Here is a 21,822-nt window from a genome sequence, read left to right on the forward strand (position 1 = left end):
CTTGGAACATAAAATTCTTATACTTTTTGTTCAAACTTCTTTAATTTCCGCATGTAAATGGAATGGCTGTGTTTATTCGTATTCGATATAAAGTTTTTAAGGAAATTGTATCAAAAAAATGAAGCCACTCATGGCGCAGGGGTACAAACGGTTCGGTTCGGTTTTAGATTCGATTCTCACTCGAGAGAATATTTAATATTTAAATTTCTAGGCTTTTGTTCCGCCACTCGACTGCCTACAGAATTCATAGTGAGGAACAAAAGTGTCTTAATGGGAACGTAGTGTCTTAACAATGGGTTCCTAGGCGCCCTCTGCCTAAATACCTAGTTAGTAAATATACTCTTTGTATTGTATTCGGAATTCATTTTAAATATTAATGTAAATAAATAATACTTTGTTTTTTAAGTTTTACGTCGTTCCACAAACAACAGGGTAGACAGAGAGAAACTGCTTTGTATGTAATTTTCGAGATATTGCGTATAGAGAGGCGGAATTTAACAACGTTCATTGTTTGTTACTAGAGCGCAGGAATGAAGATAATTTTTTTTTCCAGATAACTTCAAATTAATATAAAACTATAATATTATTATAGGGTTAATAAATAATATAGAAATAATTTGTTTTAACTTATTTAATTATCAATGTGTGCACAATTAACAAGTAGCTTTAAATATGCTATTTATACAGTTTATTCTAATACAATTTTAAAGATTACAATAGTTTTACAAAAGCATATTTAATTTGTTTTTATTCAAAATGTCTCCTTATAAGGATTTAATAAGTAAAACATTATTTTTATTTATTTTAGAATATAACATAGTTAAATAAAATAACTATTAATACATATAAAGACGTTACAGGCGATAAAAAAAAAATAATATAATAAAATAAAAAAAAATATAATAATATTGTATAGCAGTACATAGTATAACTTATATAAAAACTGAATTAGTTTTGATATAGAAATATTAAAAGTGTATAAAAAATCAAAATCAGCTTCACGCTGTATTCCGCACACAGCAGGGTAGGTAGAGGGAACCCAGTGTTACGACACTCCGTTCCCCACTTTCTGCCGATTTCTGTAGTCATTGCGTGTTGAGTGGCAAAACGGAACGCCACGCTTTGCCTTCATACCAGAGCGAAGAAATGGAAATATAAACGTAAATAAATACTTCACTTCCTCGAGTGGGGATCGAACCCACAACTGTCGCTCAGTCACACCCTTGTGCCGCTGAGCCACGACGGCAAAAGTTTATTATAACATTTTTTTTTATTTTTTCTTGATTTTGCAGAAAATGAAATAAAGAATGCCCACAATTTTTTTATTTACTATGTAAACATAATAAAAACATAAAAGAAAATGAACAAAACCAATTTAATTTGGCATATCGAAAAGTTTCCCAAACAAACACCGATGAATATATTCGATTTTATCGTAATTCGATTACATGAATACATTTTAAAGTTATTTATACCAGATAAAAATGCTATTCCAATAATATTTACAGAACTAGAGAGTACGATGAATAAACTATACTTAAGTCTACTCGTAACCTGGAAGCACACAGAAATAATTATAGATATATAATTAATTATAATTACAATTTTATACACTTTTATATAAAATAAATGGAGATACAAGAAAAACTACGGGAAAATTGTTCCAAGGTACACATTCTTATAGTTTCTGCCGGTTCGATTTTGATGGAACTTTGTAATTAAGAATGTATTACACTATTACGATGACGTATCTAGATATTTTTATGTGGTATATGAATACAAATTAATTTTAGTATTTTCATATTGTATGAAGGCTCGCGTAAAATGTAAGATAAACTAGACATAAAATGTAGATCAGATATCTCTTAATAATATTTACCACAGGAAGGTAGACAGAGGGAACCTAGAGTTAAGACACTCTGTTCCTCATTTTCCGCCGTATTGTAGAGCCAAACAGAGGAAATGAAAATATTCAATATTTCATTCGAATGGAAATCGAACCCATAACCTGTCGCGATTACAGTCACACTTTGTGTTTCCGCGTCACGACTGGCCTTAGTCCGTCAGTTTCATCATCCACGTCAGTCGGACTCCAGTCCTGGACAATGTTAAAAGTCAACAAATTACATTTTCTATTTACAATTAGCAAGATTCAATTAATTTCATTTGAATTTAAACGTCTTGATAACGATCTGCTCGTCTAAACAGTGTACGCCTATAGAAGATAAAGTCATTAATTTAAATCTGTTGAAATTATGTTAAATATTTATCGTACAATTTGACAAGACCTTTTACCTAAATTAATTTTAGGTTTCTGTGAATTCTAACATCACATCGAGCATTGAGTTACATTTTCGTAAGCCACTTCATCTGTAAGTAAATAATAGGAGTTAATTATATCAAGTAACTCTCTGTTTGCCCCAGTAGCCACAGTTGAACGTATTTTCTTATGACTACCATTTACATTTCTCTTAAGATTTGATATTAAATAAACCCTTGTCTAAGGTCAAAAGCTAAAATGCTTAAGGCGATAATATATATAATTGGTAAACTATTCACATACAAATATACATTATATATTGAAATTATGTTAAACAAGTTCCATCGTCAGTACATTGTTATAGCAACATCTATAAAAAAGCTGGAGAACGAAAATATCTCTTAAAAGTAGCCACGTTGCAGGTCAACCCAAAACTCACTTGGAATTAATAATTTATTGTCAATCTTTGACCTTATCTCCTTGGATCCGTACCATTTGCGCTGGTCCTTTGTTGGCTATAATGAAGATATGTCTCGTGTCCTACCCTCGCTATACACATATAATACAAGTGAAAGTTAATTTGTAAGTTTGTTCACGTTATAGGAATACATGAGCCCTCAAAACACTTTAGGCCCGGTTCACATGTGCCTCGGAATCCGCCACAGTCTTCACCGAGCGTTCTCGCACACACTTTGCAGCATCTGTAAGGAAAATTTAAGTTTCAAACACAACTAAAACATTGTGAAATATTGATATATTACTGATAATTTCACACTATGGGTGGTGATGGTTGTCGGTTCAATTCCCATTTTACGGAATAAATAATTTCCATTTCTTCGCTCTGGTAAAAAGACAAATGAGAGGCCGTTCCACAGTGTCGCAGTGTCTCGACTGTTGGATGGTTGGATGGTCGCGGCAAGCGGAGTGTATGAACTTTATATTCTCTCTGCCTATTCTGTTAAATACGGGATACAGCATGAAGCTGAAAAACCCTAATAATTATATCGATTTTACTTCAGACCGCCTGTTCATCGTTAGCGTCGGAAAATAGGTAACAAACCACTATGATGGTTTTTGAAGCAATTAGAGCTGATATGTTTGTATAAAGAGAGGTACAATTTTAACTTTTTCTTTTTCGTTTTAAATTGCTATGTTGATTTAAAGTAATGAATGCACAAACAAACTTATCAAGCTACCTTGAAATTAGTGAGTGAGTGCTATCAGAGTTGGACAGAAGGGATGCGGGTTCAAATTCCGCTTCAATTTTTGTACGTTTTTTTTTTAATATTTTTCTTTCCTAAGTGTGAAAAAACACATTAAACAATTATTGAATGTAAAAAAATGAATGTGAGGACACTACAATAATTAATTTTCACTATTTAAAATGATTTATATGTATCTATCTATTTATCTGTATATCTTTCTATTATCTTAAAAGATGTTATTAAAAAGAGATATTCAAAATATACTCTTCTGGAAGTCGTTTAAAAATAACAAGTTCCACGGACTACGTAATTTCATTAGATCCAACTTTTATTTTGAAGTTCACGAGGAAGTTTGTGTAAATGGCTTGCTTGCTCTACGCCCGGGAACTAATAACGAAAACTTTGGGAAGTATCTGTATAAAGAGCTGCTTCCTATATCGTTTATATAAAATATTAATATTGGGTGCAGAAAAATATTAAGTTGAGATTATCCTTGGATTATATTATAATAGAGACTATCGAGTCTTGTTGTTAACAAACAAGTGTATTTGTTGCAATAATTTTGTTCTTATATTATAGCACAGAATTATTTTTGTGAACTAGTAAAAACCAAATTGCTTGTATCGTTTCTTTTACAATATATTATTACTTTTATTTTAAGGAGTTTTATTGAAAAGTTGGTCATTATAGGTCTGCTATATTTATTACGATAAAGTGAAATTATTATAAGGCCAATCATGGCGCAAGGGCACAAAGTGTAACTATAAAATCGACTGGTTGTGGGTTCGATCCCCACTCCAGGAGATGAAATAATTACTTAAATTTATATTTCCATTTCTTCGATCTGGTGTCAGGGCAAAGCGTGGCGTTGAGTTCTGCCGAATTCCGGATTCCGGAAGCATTATTTAATGCTTCCGGAATTCGGCAGAAAGTGGGGAACGGAGTGTCTTAACACTAGGTTCCCTCTGCCTACCCCGCTGTGTGCGGGATACAGGGTGAAGCCGATTTGACAATATTACACGCTATCTCATAATACTATTATAGATTATTGATTGACATATTGACATTCACAGACAATATGTCGATAGATTATCTTCTCGTAGTTATATATATTTATATATCTATTAACTATTTAATCATCCATCCATCCATCCTTTTAAGTTTCCCTCACCTGCACGGATCCCACACAACGATGCCCAGACCAGGGCAACCGCTGGGCTCCAACGCCTCACACTCCCTAGGATTGCACACACAGTCCCATCCCCGCACCGCCCCCGCCACCACTACCAGTGTCATCATCGCCAACCACCTGCTCATGCTGTTCACATCACATAATCGATTGCACTCTATACTGCCCTTGATTCATCAATTTGCACATTCTGGAACAAAATTAATTGTATATTATTATTAGTTTACATAATATGGATAAATAAGACGTTAAGATTAAAAATATATATGCGTGTTAAGAGAAAAGTGGACCAGTTGAGTCTTTATTCGCATTATGTCTTTCTAAAGGCCAAGAAACGGAAAGAACTTTGTCACATATACTAAATACTAGCGAACCCGGACGCGGCTTCGCCTGCTTGAACTGTAAGAATATTTATTAAATAAACATTCTTTCGTTTAGCGTCAAGGTCTATCTTGCACTCTACCATGCTAGACAAAGGGAACTTAGTATTGTGACAGACACTACGTTCTCTATTTTCCGCCATATTCAGTTGAGTTGAGTTGAGTTCTGTCACTCAATACGCAATGCCTCGTCAAAATTCAGCAAAAAATATAGATTGGAGTGTCTTAACACTAGATTCCCTCTGCGTACCCTACTAAATGCGGTATACCGAGTGAAGCTGAAAAATAAATAAATAAAATATAGAAAAATAAGTGCCTCTTTATTATAAACATACTAAACCAACAAAATTGCAAGAACATTGATTGTTAAAGTAACAATTAGAATTAATTTAGCGATCTTTGTCTAAATAGTCTTATGTGGTAGACCCCGTAGGTATCTGAAGATACAAAGGAAGTGTTATAGTCCTGGTGTTTGTTGGTGCACTTGAACTAATTTGTAATCAGCGCGCGTGTTACAATTATGCTGAAAACTTGCCAAGTTAAATGCAGGCTTTGCATTCATGAAGTCGCTTGAATAATAAATTCTATAAGTACATTTCCATGTTTTTAGTCTATTTGCAGTTTGCTTCGTGAAATTTCACTGAGACGTATTCGAGAAAATTTGTGACTAATCACTACTTGGTTTGACACTTTTAAAGGAATAACAAAAATCAGCTTCACCTAATGGCTCCCCATTTTCTGCTGAATTCTGAAGGCATTGCGTGTTGAGTGGCATGGAATTCACCTACCAGCTTTGCAGATCAGAGCGAAGAAATAAAGATATGAAATACTTACTCCCCTCGATTGGGAATCAAATCTATAACCTAATCTAGGCCTAAACGTTTACAGTCTCACATAGTCTAAAGGAATAAATTATAAAATATATGATATTAGTTTGTCAAACATCTAAACATCAAATAAAAAAACAATACCAAGTCAATTTAACAAAAAACATGACAAAAGAAATATTATAATACCTAATTTATTTTCAAATACGCCTCACTGACGTAGAGTACCGTATACGTATATACTCTTATAATAAGGTACATTTCTTATTATTTCCTGAAACCTTTGCCATTTTATTTGAAACGTGTGCTTAATGAGCAGCTTTTGATGTACAATGGATTTTTTATATTAGGCCTAACATATTTCAGAGGGTATTATTGTCTTATTTTTATATTCTCGTCACATCAAAGCGTTCACTTCATCACTTAAATATATTATATTTTGTTATTTTCAGGGTTATATATAAATAATATTAATTTTACTGTAATTATTATTGAACATATTTTTTTTTTTGCTCTAGTAACGAGTGCAAATTGTGGTGTTGAGCTCCGCCATTCAACACACAAAGCCTCCAGAATTCGGCGAAAATTTCAGGACGGAGTGTCTAAACACTAGGTCCCCATGTTTCCTCTGCTTAAGCTGCTATATGCGGTGCGAAGTTAAAAAAATGTATGTAATTACATACACCTAATTATTCGAGGCAAATCGTCATATTGGTAGTTGGTCAAATAAAACGACTGTATCAAAAGCCATTTATTGCCGTTCACTATAAGATCCAGGAAATCCTTAAAAAAAAAATATTTCCTAAGTAGAATAGAGAACAATAGTTATAAATTCAACATCCACACTAAACGCTGCAATTAATACAAATTATCGGTCACGTACCAACTCCCAAGCACCTGGAAGCACCTGAAAGCACCTGGAAGCACAGATGTTAACTCGATTGGTCACAATCAGTGCCGCTGCAAACATCAGCAGTAGGAAGCAGGCTCACGTCGAGTAATTACGTTACATTGTACTCCGATGGGACATTGCCTCGTGTATTGAGCAATTTGTATATTGCAATCGTATTTGCTTTGACGTTGTAACTACATATATAAATAATTCAAATCTCTGTCTGTCTATAGTTGGTGATAGAGGGCGTGGTGTGACAGTGTCTGTCTGTGTTAATATGACGGTTCTAGGTTCGATTTTCGCTCGTGCCAATGATTATATTTATTTTATTTTCATTTCAGCGATCTGGTAGACGAAATGTTGCATTGAGTTTTTCAACTTAAAACGTTATGTCTCGAAAAGATCTAAGTGTCTTAACACTAAGTTTTTTCTTCCTACTCTACTATACATATAAAGCGTGAATTCATATTTATCTATATATATAAAATCGAAAGGTCACTCACTCATCACGAAATCTCAGAAACTACAAGTGCTAGGAATCTCAAATTTTGCATAGGAGTTACTTATAGGACGTAGGTGCTCGCTAAGACGGGAATTTGCAATATTCGACTTCTAAGGGGTCGTTTTTGTGGTCGAAAGTTTGTATGAAACTTCGTTACTATAAATGCTAGGAGTCTCAAATTTTGCATAGACGTCACTAGGACGTAGTCATGGAGACAGAAATTAATAATAACATAGTTCACGCGGGTGAAACCGCGAGCGGGCCTCTAGTATTTTATATAAATTAATAATTCATAGATTTATTTCAAGCAAATAACTCTACCAACAATGGAATTGTTTTGCTGCTAATTATCCACGAAAGCATTTGGAATAAAAGCTGTACCGATTATCTGGAATCAATATAATTGTTTCAAATTATATTCCATAGAAACTACTTCAATACTGGCGTGTGTAGAATACTATTGTGGTTAATATTTGTATTGTACACGTACAATGAATTTAATAATAACTTAACCTATATCTAGTTACGTAGGCTAAATTATTATTTTTTACTACAGTACTAAAACATAGTGTACTAAAATATATATAATATATATTTCGTTATGTAGGACGTCCTCCGGCTAGATAGTGTGACGATATTCGCAAAGTTGGAGACGAGAGAGAGAGAGAGAGAGCGAGAGAGTTCCATTGGAGAGACCTATGTCCAGCAATGGACAAGGACAGGTTGATGATAATGATGATGATATTTGGTAATTTCAAAGTATAGCGGTAAATTATCTGACTGGAAACACGACAGTTGTGCATTCGAATTATGAATTAACGTTTCAATTTACAATTTCTAAATTTCTAAAATATTTTATATAATTTTCTACATGATCAAAACCTAAACATAATAATTTATATTTAAATACGTTTACTTTTCTTTAAAAACATTCTTATATTAAATATCCTATTAGAGAAATAGCCGCACTCGTGAATTCATATAAAATTCAAAATACCATTTTCTCTGTTTAAATATTCTCATATGCAAGGTAGGTAGACCTTTTAGCAATTGCTTTATTTAAATTAGACTCGCCAAGCGTTACTTTTTTAAATGGAGAACCAAAATAATTAATAAGAACTGGCTATATTTAAACATGAAATAAATACGAATATCTTGCAATACTGTAAGCCATTTACTAATATTTAGAAAGTAGTATCAACACACTCCGTTCTCTACTTTCGCGGTTGAATGACCGTTACCAGAGCGAGGAAATGAAAATATTAAATATTTCATTTTCTCAAGTGGGAATCGAATCCACAATCTGTTACATTTGCAGATCTATGACAATATAATACTTTTTTAAAAAAAATGTACATAAATTCTCTTAAAAATCATAATTGTATAGTACAAACATTAAAAAATAAGGGGAAATGGCACAAAACTATAGGGTAGACGTCCCAAATACTACATATTCACATCTAATAGAGAATTGAATCGTTATTATCACAGTAAACGTAAACTTTCACAGTATAACGTGAGAACATGCTTCTATAATAGTTTATCGAACCATTCGCAAATTACGAAGGCATCATTCCCTAGATCGTATGTCTCAACAGGGCACTTATTACTGGAATTGGATTTAGGTATTGTTCAGGTCAGATTGTCTTCGTCGTCGTATTTATCTTATTCCATGAGATACTATTGAATCCATTCACGTTACTAGATTAATCATTTGTGTGCGAATGAAATGGACATAATGTGTGTGGCTTATAATTACTTTTATATAAAAAAATATAGAGTTGCCAGTAATAAATAAATGTTATTATATATGTCTTCTTTTTATAATTAACTTTTTTTATTAACATTAAATTATTAATATTATAATCTAGTCTATGCCTGTAGGTATTATAAATCAAACTGACTCATGAGCCTCTCTAAATTCATATAAATGGTATAAATTTTATACCATATGAAAATAAGATCAATAGAAGATCAAATAAAAGTAGAAGTCGTCGTAGCACAGGGGTAAAAGTGATTGTAAGCGTGACGTTTGTGGGTTTGGTTCCCACTCGGAGAAATGAAGTATTAAATATTTACATTTCCTCGCTCTGGTAACACCCGAGAATTCGGCGAAAAATGGGGAATCTCAGTATGTTAGATATACTCGTATATGTACCTATATCTCAAGTCTATCTAGAAATACTTCGCAATTGCATATAAACGATAGACTAATATATTGACTCTATTTCTAGGTATTGACATTTACATTTATTTACTTGCTTCATATATACTTAAATTAAAATATATAGACTTGATTTTTGTAAATATATTACTTCTGCCAACTATAATGTTATACATAATTGAATACTTTTTTAAAGCACAATAAAACGATAGTTATTTTCGTCTCTTTCATATTTAATTTCAGTTTTGATTGGGGCGATGCGATTTCCATTTCGCAGCGGCGTAAAAACAGTAAAATCTTTATTTTATTTGACCAAATTTTCCTGTGACTTTTAAACCGGATATTGTTCAATTCATATGTATGTATGTATTTTTTGTTTGCACTTTGTTTAACTGCTGATTTGAATAAATCAAAAGTTAGTAGAAAATTTAAGATGCAAAAAGATGCACCAGCATTGGTATCTTTTAATTGCGTTGACTTAGAAGCTATGATTCAAGTAACTGTAGTTCGGAAATTTAATATTAACTTTAGTTTGATACTTCTACGCGATCTATAGATATATTGTCTTGATAGATGGACAGACAGACGGACAGACAGACGGACCGACAGATAAAAGTGATCTTATAAGAGTTATTCTTTTTGAGGTATTTGTATCTCAAAAAAAAAATAACTCCATACTCCAAACTCAACTCCAAAAACGGTAGCTTCTAGAAAATTATTAAAAATTGATACTTTTTATTTATAATAGAGTTATTCCTTACAATAACTTTAATTTTAAAATATATTGTAAAAATAGCAAAAAGACTAAACTATAGTGGGTAAATTAATAATTCAGACATGAAAATATTTTTGCATTCCCTTCTAAATATGATGAAGTTTTGTAAATATGTAGATATGTTTAATTTTATTGTAGGTATACTTAAGAGAAAGACTTCATGACCTCATTCTTCAAGACCTCAGAGTCATGATATCGCGAGATGAGATCGAAGATTTCTAAATACGAGAAATATCGGTTGAATAGCACCTACTAAATATACCAGATTTACCCAGCACGGCCACTACATACAAAACTATAACAATCACTCACCATTACCCAAACAAGAACTTCCCAATACTGCGATCACGTATTTCAGCGTAATCGTACCAAGGAACCTTTATGTACTTCCTTCTCTTCATCAACTAACTTACACAAAGGTCTGATATTATTTACAATGAACCCCGAACTATTATTCGTACAATGGTTTTGGCAAATTGGTGATAGAGAAACTTGTTCCATAATAAATAGGCGTAATTTGTAAGCTCGAGCGCCGACCGCGTGAATGGCCTCGACCAATTTGATCAACTTCATCCTACATTTAATTCATTAATTAATAGTTACTTTGTTTGAACTGTGAACACGTCTTCAACATAATTTAATAGTAGAGTAAGACAAAAAGGGTAGATTCCACTTGAGTGACGTTTTAATTTAAATTTTTGTACATGTAGATATGGTTTTTCTTAGTCAAAGTTCATATTAAAATATATAAATACAAGGGAAATAATATAACATTTATAAATAAAAAAAAATAGAAGTGCCCCTAATCAACATGCAATCAAAAATTGAGCAGAAAGTGGGCAACTGAGTGTCCTGACACTAGGTTTCTCTCCGTAACCTGCAACTACCAGCAAGACTTACTTAACATATTTAAGATATACTCGTATATGTTATATTTACGTTCAAAGCATATAATCTAATAATATATTCTAATTATCGACGTTGTACGCGGTGTTATGATTGACTTGCTCGTCCATGTATTAATTTGTAATAGCTAACTGGAATTAATTACATACATTAAAAGGCTTATTAGTTTAAGCGTAATTTGCATATAGCATGTAATTATTGAGATCATGGCATATGGGGGCGTTCCCATTTTGGGGGGAATGAGAGAGGGAAACAATTAAATGAAAAAAGGCTCATTCTCCCAAATGATAATCAAAACCACAACAATTTTAGCATTTAAACATAAAAACATATTAAGACGAAAAGAAGAAAAAAGTTAAATTTGTCACAAATTTTTTTCACCCTCATCGTCTCCCATGTTATTTGATAGCGCTTTTACATTCATTTTATGACTATAATGTAAAATCAGCTTCACGCAGTATCCCCGGACACAGCAGGGTAGGCAAAGAGAACATAGTGTTAAGACACACCGTTCCCTGCTTGCCACTGAATTCTGGAAGTATTGCGTGTTGAGTGGCGAAACTCAACGCCGCTCTTTTGCCTCGATACCAGAGCGAAGATACGGAAATATACATTTAAGTAAATATTTCGTTTCCTCGAGTGGATATCGAACCCACAAACATCACGTTACAGACGCACTCTTGTGCCCTCGCGCCTATACTATAATATAACCTGCGTCACTCACTCCCACAAGATAATTGTATTCCCACAATGGAAAACATTGAAAAAGATTGCCTATAAACCCGCTACGATTTGTTGGGCGATAAACCGTTGTTTAACGATTCTGTTTACGATATCCTTTAAACACATTAGACAAAAACAAACAGTCGCTTAATATTGTATTTTTTATGTAACATATATTCAATATATTTTGTTCTTGTAATGTGATGGTGGTAGGTTCCTCAGTCGGATTTTGGTCATATTTAATTAGGAGAACGGGTCAAGCGCGAGTCAGGCTGCCCATCGAGGATTCTGGACCAATTTCAGGATTATAAATAAACAGGAAGTATAAGCTGTAAAAAAAACTACAAACTTAAGTTTATATTTTTTGTTATTTCTGTGAAATATATCGATATGAATAGAATAAAATGAGGAACGGAGTGTCTTAACACTAAGTTCTACCTACTCTACCTACTATATCCAGTTTCGAAAATAAGTAATATTCTTTTTAAAAGTAAATAATGAATTTGATTGTTGTGTATTAAACGCACGAATTACTAATTATGTCATAGTAATTAATAACTATCTAACTAAATCATATAAAAAAATTAAAAAGAATTCTATTGAAGCAATATTTTTATCCCGTTAATCCCGTTATCAAGTAAAGTACTACCGCACAGTCTAACAGTATTTTATATGTTTATGCTAATACCTGACATCGGTCAGCAACTGTTGCCCGACTAGCGTTGCCCACGGTCATTTGAATTGCGTTTGCTCTTGAATATTTATCGTAGGGGTAATGGAAATTTGGATGCTCAGACCAACTGGTAGCGGAGGGACCCTAAATATTACATACTGTTTCGTGGACTATCTATGTATTGGTTACTTTGGCTTACTGGCTGACTCTGTCCAGGAACATAGTTTGTGCTAATATATCATTGACAATGTTTTTTGTAGAAGAGGTACTAGGTTCAAATAGCACTTAGAGAATAATATTTATTCTTTAACATATTCAAAAACACTGTTTTAAAACTAGAAAAAGATATTGATATTTGTAAAGAAAACGAACTATTCAATTAAGAATTAACAGTTTATTCAACTTTATTTCAATTAATTGATAACATTAAGCTTTTGAGTAAATAAACCTTTATATCTATTATAAGCACTATTTCAGAATAAAATTCTTCATAAGATATTAATTAATTTTATAATTAAAATATCTTATCATTTTAAATGAAATGAGATTTTATTGTTAGTAGTTAATCATACATAATGGAGTTCTCACATTTTATTGGAAGAGCTTTGTATATACTGTTAATATTAGAATTATTATTTTTATTTTATTTTGTTTTCGCCTCGTAACACTCAATTTCTCAAATTCGAATGTGAAGCGGAGAACGGAGTGTCCTTGATATATGATTTTCTCTGCCTTTTCAACTAAAGGCGATATTACATTACGTCAATCGTTTCCAAGTAACCCACTATACTTGCGGTCAGAGTTAACCCCTGTACGTTTAATGAGTCATGTGTCATACACAGCAAGTAGCTATTTCTATTTAATAAAGGGGGTGAAGCTGCAAAAGAAGAAGTTTAAAAGCTATTTATAATCCTAAATCTAATCTAATCCTATTTTTTTGTAAATTGTCTAAATAAAAAAAAACTATTAAAACATATTGCAATAGCTTCAAGTTATAAAATAATGACATTCAATTAAAACACGGAAATTTAATTTTAAAGTACTAAATTTCATCATTCATTTTTTTCTATAAACCACTAAAGCTCTCGTCGAACTTATCTGATTTATGTTTAAAACTATAAATCATCGATCCAGTTTATTTCCCATCTCGTATTATGTTTTTACTAAAAATTGAATTATATTGAGGCATAAATCGTTACAGAGTTAATAGGAAAACAGGGTAATAACAGGTCGTAGCGTAGTGGCAGAAGGGCGTGACTATAACGTGACGGTTATGGGTTCAATCCCGCTATTTTTTCATTTCTTTACACTGGCACTGAGGCAAAGGCCTGGTGTTGAGGTTCCGCTACTCAACACCTAATGGTACGAAAAATTCATCGGAAAGTGTGGAATGGTGTGTCTTAACACTAGGTTCTCTCTGCCTACCATGCTATATGCGGGATACAACGTGAAAAAAGAAGAAGAAGAAATAGAAATAAAAATTTAAATACATATTTCGTTTCCTCGAGTGGGGATCGAACCCTCAACCAGTCGATTTGGCTGCAGCACACTTTGTGCTCCAGCACCACGACTGGTCTCTTAACTCAAAATATTGTAAAAGCTCGACATTTTTAATGTACAAAACAACACTATAACACCAATTGTGTCATGAGGTAGACTCCAAGTCTTAGTTAAGGGATCGCGCTTGACGGAAACTTAATACAAATATTTGACGTAAGTACGCATAAAGGTCAGAAAGACCCTTTTCATAATAAATCAGATGTGGAAAAGTAGATACGAAAATGTTGCTAACTTTCTTTTTATTATGGTACATACTTATTAGTTGCCAGTTGTTTGCCCTGCAAAGGTGACGAGTAAAAGCGCGGCGATGAACTCCGCCACGCAAAATGAAATGCCTCCAGAATTCGGTGGGAACGGGATTGTCTTAATGAGAATAGAGCTCATATTATCTCCCCAGGTTCCCTCTGCCTACCCTGTTATGTAAAGATAAAGAGTGAAGCTAAAAAAACATACTTATTTTTCTTAACAACGTATAAATATAAATAATGCTTATGTGTATAAATCGAATATTACGAAATTTTATTTAAAAAATATTTTTTTTAAAGTACAATTCTGTAATAAAATTTAAAAAAATGTTAGAAATTGTATACAAATTTTGAAGTACGGGACTTGCACCACCGCCTCTTGGAAACCATCTTAGCTTTTCCTACTGAGCTTTACGAGCTACATGGTTTTTTATATGCCTATGTAATACGTAATGTCTTGGAAAACTGGGCGGAAACTGAAAGACCTTGTAGGGAGCGGTGTCTTCACGTAACCTACTTTTTAAAAATACTGAAGGTACATAAAAAATTAATGACATATTCATTTTAAGCATGACTTGGATATATGACAAAAAATGATTTAATAATCTAAAAGATGACATTTTTTAAAAGTACAAAATAACAAAAAATAACCATTAATAAAAATAAAAAATACAGCAAAGTCGTTCCACCATAATAACACTGACTTGTAGAAACTCAAGGTTGCTAACGATATTGCCCTTTCAAAAGACCAACCCTTTGAAACAAGCCGCGTTTTATGCTCGTGGAGCCTATAAGATATTTTTGTAACTCAAGGCTATTATATTTTTAAAAGATATTTTTTTTATCTGACATTATATTTTCCTGTTATAAGAAAAAATATGAAATCTGTATCTTTTTTTATGAAACGTTGTTTTTATAAAGGTCTCCTGGTAACAACTTGCTATGGAAAATTTTACGTTCTCGCTAAGATTTTGTTATTATTTAACTTCAATCAATAAATGTAACATTTCATTTAGTTTTCATGCAAGTATAGTTCTATTGAAGACGTGTACAATGTTTATTCTTATCTGTATTTTTTTTAGCTTCACGCTGTATCCCGCATGTAGCTAGACAGAGAGAACATAGTGTTAAAACACTCCGTTTCCCACTATCCCCCGAATTCTCGAGGCATTACGCGTTAATTGGCGGATTTCAACGCTGTGCTTTTTGCGGATCCTGGTAGCGAAGAAATAAAAATATTAATAAATAATAATTCATTCCCCGAATGGCCTCGTTCTAGTTACACGCCTCGTATCTACGCCTTCTTCAACAAATACTACATCCTAAACCAAAAGCATGTACTTTAAGTTATCATTACCTTCAAAGCTAACAAATAAATCTAAGAAAGAAAGAAAAATTATATTATAATACAGTCTACTAATCCGAAACACATGTCACCGTACGCCACAGCCCAATGAATATTTCAGGCGTCCAAATACGTAATTCGAGAGACCGGCGTGCGTTATGCCAACCTGCCTGTTAATATTAAAATATGCAAATCACAGAATTACCATTTTCCTTTTTTATATATATGTTATATATGTAAACCCCATATAAATGCACTCACATATTAAAATAATGGGTAAACATACAAATTTTGTTTATTTTCTTGGTACTCTTAGTAGGGAGAAAACTGGCCTGAGTAGGCCTTTTTTCTTGCTAAGTAGATTTAATACTGCATAATACGCAGTGGGTAAGCCTGTACATATTTTTTTTAGTTTGGCCTTTTGTCGCACTAAGGGAGGCAAAAAGAACATAGTTTTTAAAACACGTCGTTCTATAGTTTCCGTTCGAATTCGAGAGATGTGAGTTGAACTGCGTAACTAAACGCTACGCTTTGTTTGCCTGGTGGAAAAATGAAAATAATTTATAATCGTAATCCCTGTGTGGAATTGAATCTACAACTATCTCGTTTTTAGTCAGAAAATGTCCCCAAGCCACCATAAAGACCTTATAAATCAATAAGCTAATTACATTAAATACGTAGCACAATTTTGTGACATTTAATTAAATGTAGAATTTAAATCAGGAAGAGCAGATCTTCGTTTTCCATACGAATTCTGGAAATTACAATGTTTTGCGATTTTTTTTATATGTATGTATAATTCATAATATCTAAAGAAATACAGTAAGTTTGTATTGTAAATTTTTGTACTAAATATTATGCAAATATTATTTTCTCAGTACTTTTATTTATTTAACCTTTGCTAGGGTATTTTCATTAAATTATACAAGCTTTAGCAACATAACAATTTGTGGCTATAATTAATTACGGTACAACAGTGTAATAGATATCTTCATATTCGATAATTAATTTCAAACTCGTTGTGAGTGAAATGCTGCTGCTTTTTTTATTATAGCCCATTGTAGCACTGTAGCCCGATAAAATTGTAAAACCTTAGTGGTATGGTAGAATATTAAATATAAATATAGCTTCTTTAGATTTTAGAAAATATAGACAGTTTTTCTATAAATTTGTTCACCTAAGATTTAATTCAAATCTTGTTTTCCTCTATCCATATCGTAAAATCATGAATCATCTATGAAATAAGCTTTTCATAGATTTATACACATGGCAGATTAAATCTGAGAACCTAGTGTTAAGACACTCCGTTCTCATTAAGACATTTCTGTTCCCATTTTCCACCAAATTCTGGAGACATTCATTGCATGTTAATTAGTGGAACATAACGCCGTGTTTTGAATGGGTACCAGAGCGAGTAAAATGAAAATATTACATTTCCTCGAGCAGAAATCGAACCCACAACTTATCGCGTTTATATTTGTACGCTTGTGCCTTTTTGCTGCGATTGGCCTCAACCTCAAATATAAATTAGTTTTTGTAGAAATTGGGTTTATTTCATTAACCTTTGACCTAGGCAGTAACACCAAAAGAAAAAGACGAATAAGTTTCTACAGCAAGAAACCTACATCTACAATAATTTTCTTCCATTAATAAGAAAAACATAGAACTTTCATTACTATCTTTGTCTATAGCTCTGATTGCCTTTTATAATGGAAAAATAACATTGTATGAATAGGCCATGCCAATACGAAGCGACTAGCGGCTACAAGAGAAAAAGGTGGAAGTTTAAAAGAACATCAATTAACTTCTGTGGGAACACGCCTTCGCCAGATTGTCCTACTTTTCTTATATATACATACCTTTTGAGCAACTAACGATGTATTTTAAAACTTTTATTTTATAAAGTGAAATTTTCATAGAGTTAACTCAATTGTATGAATGTTCCTAATAATTAATGATTTACTACTAAACTATATGAATGTTATACATTATAAATTTTTCATAATTATATCAACGGATAAAGCTCGTAACAGCTTGAAAAATTGTCGATACTAAAATTTTATTCATACCGTTCTCAACTCTGAGTTCGATCTTGAGATGAATGAAAACGGCATCTCAAGATTAATCTCAGACTTGACAGCTGTTTATAAGTATGGGCCTATATATCTTTTAAGACCACATTAATCGGAGCCTAAAAATTGTTTGTTTGTTTGTCTATATATAGATTACATAATTATTTTACTTTACACACAGTCACTAAACTTAAGTATTGATAAAGTTACATTTTTTGTTTCGGATGGTCTGCACAAAAAGCTTTTCCCAGTGAAAAAAAGTTAAATTCTTTGTACATGTGGCAATAATAAGAGTTTAAAGTACACACTTTTGTTTGACATTTTTATCGCGAATATATTGCAATGAGGCGTGATAATATAGGAGTATGTAGGAGTATGTTTATGTGCTTACAAAAATAAAAGCTAAAAGCAAAGTTATAAATAAAATAAATAAAATAAAATAAAAAATTAAAACCGCTAAATAGACCAAAATGGAAGAAATGGAAAGAGGCCTTTGCCCAACAATGGGATGGTGCAGGCTAGGGAAAAACAAATGTGCTTACAAAATGTTGAGGTAACCCTAAGGTGCTTTTAAAATAATTTACTTTTAGCAGCAATTCATTATAAATTAAAATTTAAATTTGATTAAAAAAATTTTTGGCAGAGGCCTATACACGAATTTTCCTACATTAAATTCAGTTCAATCTACTAAATGGTTCGAAAATAACTTGGGATTGCTTACTTTTTACTATCACAACGAAAACTTTAATATCAAAAGTAAACATTTTCATATATCAATATTTGATAAAAATATATATTTTTAAATATTTGTTAATAAAAAAACTAGAGCTGTATCGCGAATAGTTTAAAGCATATTGCATCAGAAAATAATCACAAAAATTGTTCCATTCCATTCTCCACTTTTCGATCAATTTCCAAGACGCGTGTTGAGTGGCGGAGCTTAACGCCAACGTCTTCTTACCAGAGCGAGGATATGAAAATAATTCGTAACCCACTACAGTCACACACTGCTGCTATTGCGCTACAATATCCTCAAACGAAATATTTCAATATACAATTTTTTATATTTCATCTAAAATCCAATTTTCTAAACTGAAAACAATTATGTACTGACAATATGTCAACTATAAATATAAAAATCGAAGTGGGATTTAGATATTTAAAGGTAGATAAGTAAGAACAATAGGAACGAATTAGCTAAAAATATGTATGTATCGATTATAACTAAATATGTCATCGTGGTATCGTTTGTGCCTGAACTGTACTGAACTGAATTATTTGGTACATCATCACTTTGGTGATGAAATTATATCAGCTTCACACTGTATCGGGCACTCAGTACTGTAGGCAGAGGGAACCTAATGTTAAGATACTCAGTTACCCAACGGGGAACTTTGGTGATGAAGACGTCAAATCATAATTTAAGCATATATTTGTCATTTCGACAAAAGTTGTAGCTTGACTTTCTTCACCACTAACGCACGAATTTTATCTAATACCACGCGACATAATTATTAACTTACTTGTATTAAAGTTGGTAGAGAGAGTAGAGTAGGGAGAGTTGTGTAATCTTACTTAGTTTTTATTTTTATGTAATGTTAATGTATGCTTAGTGTTTTAGATAGTACTTTACAAAAAAATACAAATATTTATATGCTAAATTCAATCATATTTTTTTTTGTCTAATGAGCTTAAAGCATTTGACAAATAATCTATTTTACTATATATTTATCGTTCACTCTTTATAATTTTGAAAGTTTATATATAAAAAGATCTTTGATATTCGAGACTATTACACATTTTAAATGAAATATATCTTTGGAAAGTCAACAGAAATCGTGAAACTATTTTCACATAATTATATTTACAAAATAATAAATACATTTGCCTGACACAGCAAGTATAAAGGATCAATATTCTCATAGTACAAGTAGAGCTGTCGTCCCCTGTCCCCCGGGTCAGATAAAGTTAGGCCCGAAGAGGTCGGGTCTCACGTGAACGAGCGTGCATTATTTACGAGCTTAAAAGCCCGCAGTGGTAATTAACGAAGGCATTATTTATGTTGTTAACCATTTATGTGGACTAAGCAGTGCTATAAGAAAATTTGTATTTGAGGCCAGCTGTGGCGTGCAAACGCACTAGGTAGGTTCAATTCTAATTTGAGGAAAATGAAATATTTGATATTTTCTCTTCTTCTACCATTGACACGCAATGCTTCTAGAATTCATCAGAAAGTAGGGAACGGTAGTGTCTTCATGGGATTGGAGTAACACGTGATGAGTGGCGGAACGCCGCACTTTTGACTATTAATTAAAGTAATAGTCAATTTTCAAAATCTCTGATGTTAAATCTATATAAAAGGACTTGTCCTGACTGACTGAGGTAAGACGCACGCACAGCCGTAACCGCTGTGCGTAGAAACGTGGAACTTGGACAGATGTTTACTTTCATAATCTGGACATCCACTAAGAAGGGATTTTGAAAAATTTTAACCCTAAAGGGGTGAAATAGGGGTTGAAAGTTTGTATGGAAAAAAAATTAAATCGGCACCGATTTTTATAAAATTTGAAATTTAGATTTTTAAAAGTATTTAATTGTACACGTGTCTCATCGTTTTCTAGAATTCTCTCCCTAAGGGTGCAAACAAGGGGTTGAAAGTTTGTATGGAAAAATCTTTAAATGGCCACCGATTTGAAACCTAGACTCTAAAAAGTATTTAATTGAACACATGTTTCATGGTTTACTAGAATTCACCCCTAAGGGTCCAAATAAGCAGGCGAAGCTGCGCGCGCCCACTAGTATAAAATAAATGTCTAACATTAAATGTTAAATATAAATATATGTATAAAATTGATTTAGTATTTTTTTTCTATGAAATTAATATCTATTAAAGAAGAGAGTCATAGAGCGATGGAAGATCAAAATTAAACAAATTTTGAAAATACATAAATTTTGCATAAATAATAGACTAGAAACCTAATAAATACAAATATATTCACGTCAGTATAATAAATAGTTACAATTAAGCTGCGTCAGTCGCAAAACGTTTAAGTTTAGTTTAAGCAAGGTTCAAATAATAAAAGCAACAACAAACAACATTCAAATATAAAAAATATACATTTCTTAAAAAATACTTTGAAATTTTACTACCAAATACTTCATAAACTAACAAAACCTATAAAAACCAAAAACCATAACCCAAAAATAATTTAAAAACATATCAAAATACCTTTCAAATCAGCAATATCATTCCTCCAAAACAGTTCACAGAAATAACTAACTAACTAACTCAACACAATATAAATATTAGTAGAATTATATAATAAAATCGCGATGTTAGAACAGTATTCGACCACCACCAGCACGTCCGACCTGAACCACCACCGACAGTGTACTACCCGCGTCATATCGCGGCAGGCCCTGAAGCCGTGTGAAATGCGCAAGTCACGCGCTCCTAACTTACTCTGATATACGGTAGATCTGAAATTCAAATTGTTATTTATTGTCTTTCTGTTACATACTAGGCCGTAGTGGAGCAGTGGCACAAGGGTGTGACTGACGACGGTTATGGGTTCGATCCCCACTCGAGGAAGTGAAATATTTATTTACATTTCTTCGCTCTGGTGTCGAGACAAAAGCGGCGTTGAATTCACCCACTCAACACATAATGCTCTAAAATTTGGCAGACAATGGGGAACGGAGTGTCCTAACACTAAGTGCTTACCCTGCTGTGTGCGGGATACAGCGTGAAGCTGATTTCATTTCAGCCTCACTCTGTTCGTTTGTATTCACATGGCGAATGTATAGAGGTAATGATTTTAAGTAGTTAAAGTGAACGTGTGATGTTGGGAATTGTGGGGGTGGAATCGTTTTGTTTTGTATATCTAGCTGAGTAGTGCTACTTGAATATGTAAGGCTCGTATTTATGAATTGCTCTCAAATCTGAGATTGATCTTGAGATGTCGTTTTCATTCGTCGACATATAATTTACGAATGAATCAACAAAGCAACTAAGTGTACAATCGGAAGTTAAATATGTAGGCTGTGGACTGTATGATAATTTAAATAGATTTTCGTTTATATGTAAATTTCAAAAACCTCCTA

General features: G+C 32.6%; 1 protein-coding gene across 1 annotated transcript; it reads right to left on the minus strand.

Moving 5' to 3' along the window:
• Positions 1–616: 616 nt before the first annotated feature.
• On the minus strand, positions 617–21,122 carry LOC146540050 (insulin-like growth factor-binding protein 7). Its single transcript, XM_085207768.1, has 3 exons — positions 20,948–21,122; positions 4,637–4,844; positions 617–2,961 (listed from the first exon to the last, which is right to left on the minus strand). The coding sequence occupies exons 2-3, from the start codon at positions 4,780–4,782 to the stop codon at positions 2,853–2,855; spliced, it is 255 nt and encodes an 84-aa protein (XP_085063894.1). The 5' UTR covers positions 4,783–4,844; positions 20,948–21,122; the 3' UTR covers positions 617–2,852.
• Positions 21,123–21,822: the final 700 nt, after the last annotated feature.

This window comes from Heliconius melpomene, chromosome 3 (genome assembly GCF_056956725.1).
Source record: "Heliconius melpomene rosina isolate 202511_hmr_F chromosome 3, ASM5695672v1, whole genome shotgun sequence".
In the NCBI taxonomy this organism is placed as follows: Eukaryota; Metazoa; Arthropoda; class Insecta; order Lepidoptera; family Nymphalidae; genus Heliconius; species Heliconius melpomene.

Bases quoted from the DNA above. Each gene is read 5' to 3' on its own strand.
- LOC146540050 (XM_085207768.1), bottom strand. From the start codon at position 4,782: ATGAGCAGGTGGTTGGCGATGATGACACTGGTAGTGGTGGCGGGGGCG. The intron at 2,962-4,636 runs GTGAGGGAAACT...TTTTCCTTACAG, and splicing joins GTTGTGTGGGATCCGTGCAG to ATGCTGCAAAGTGTGTGCGA.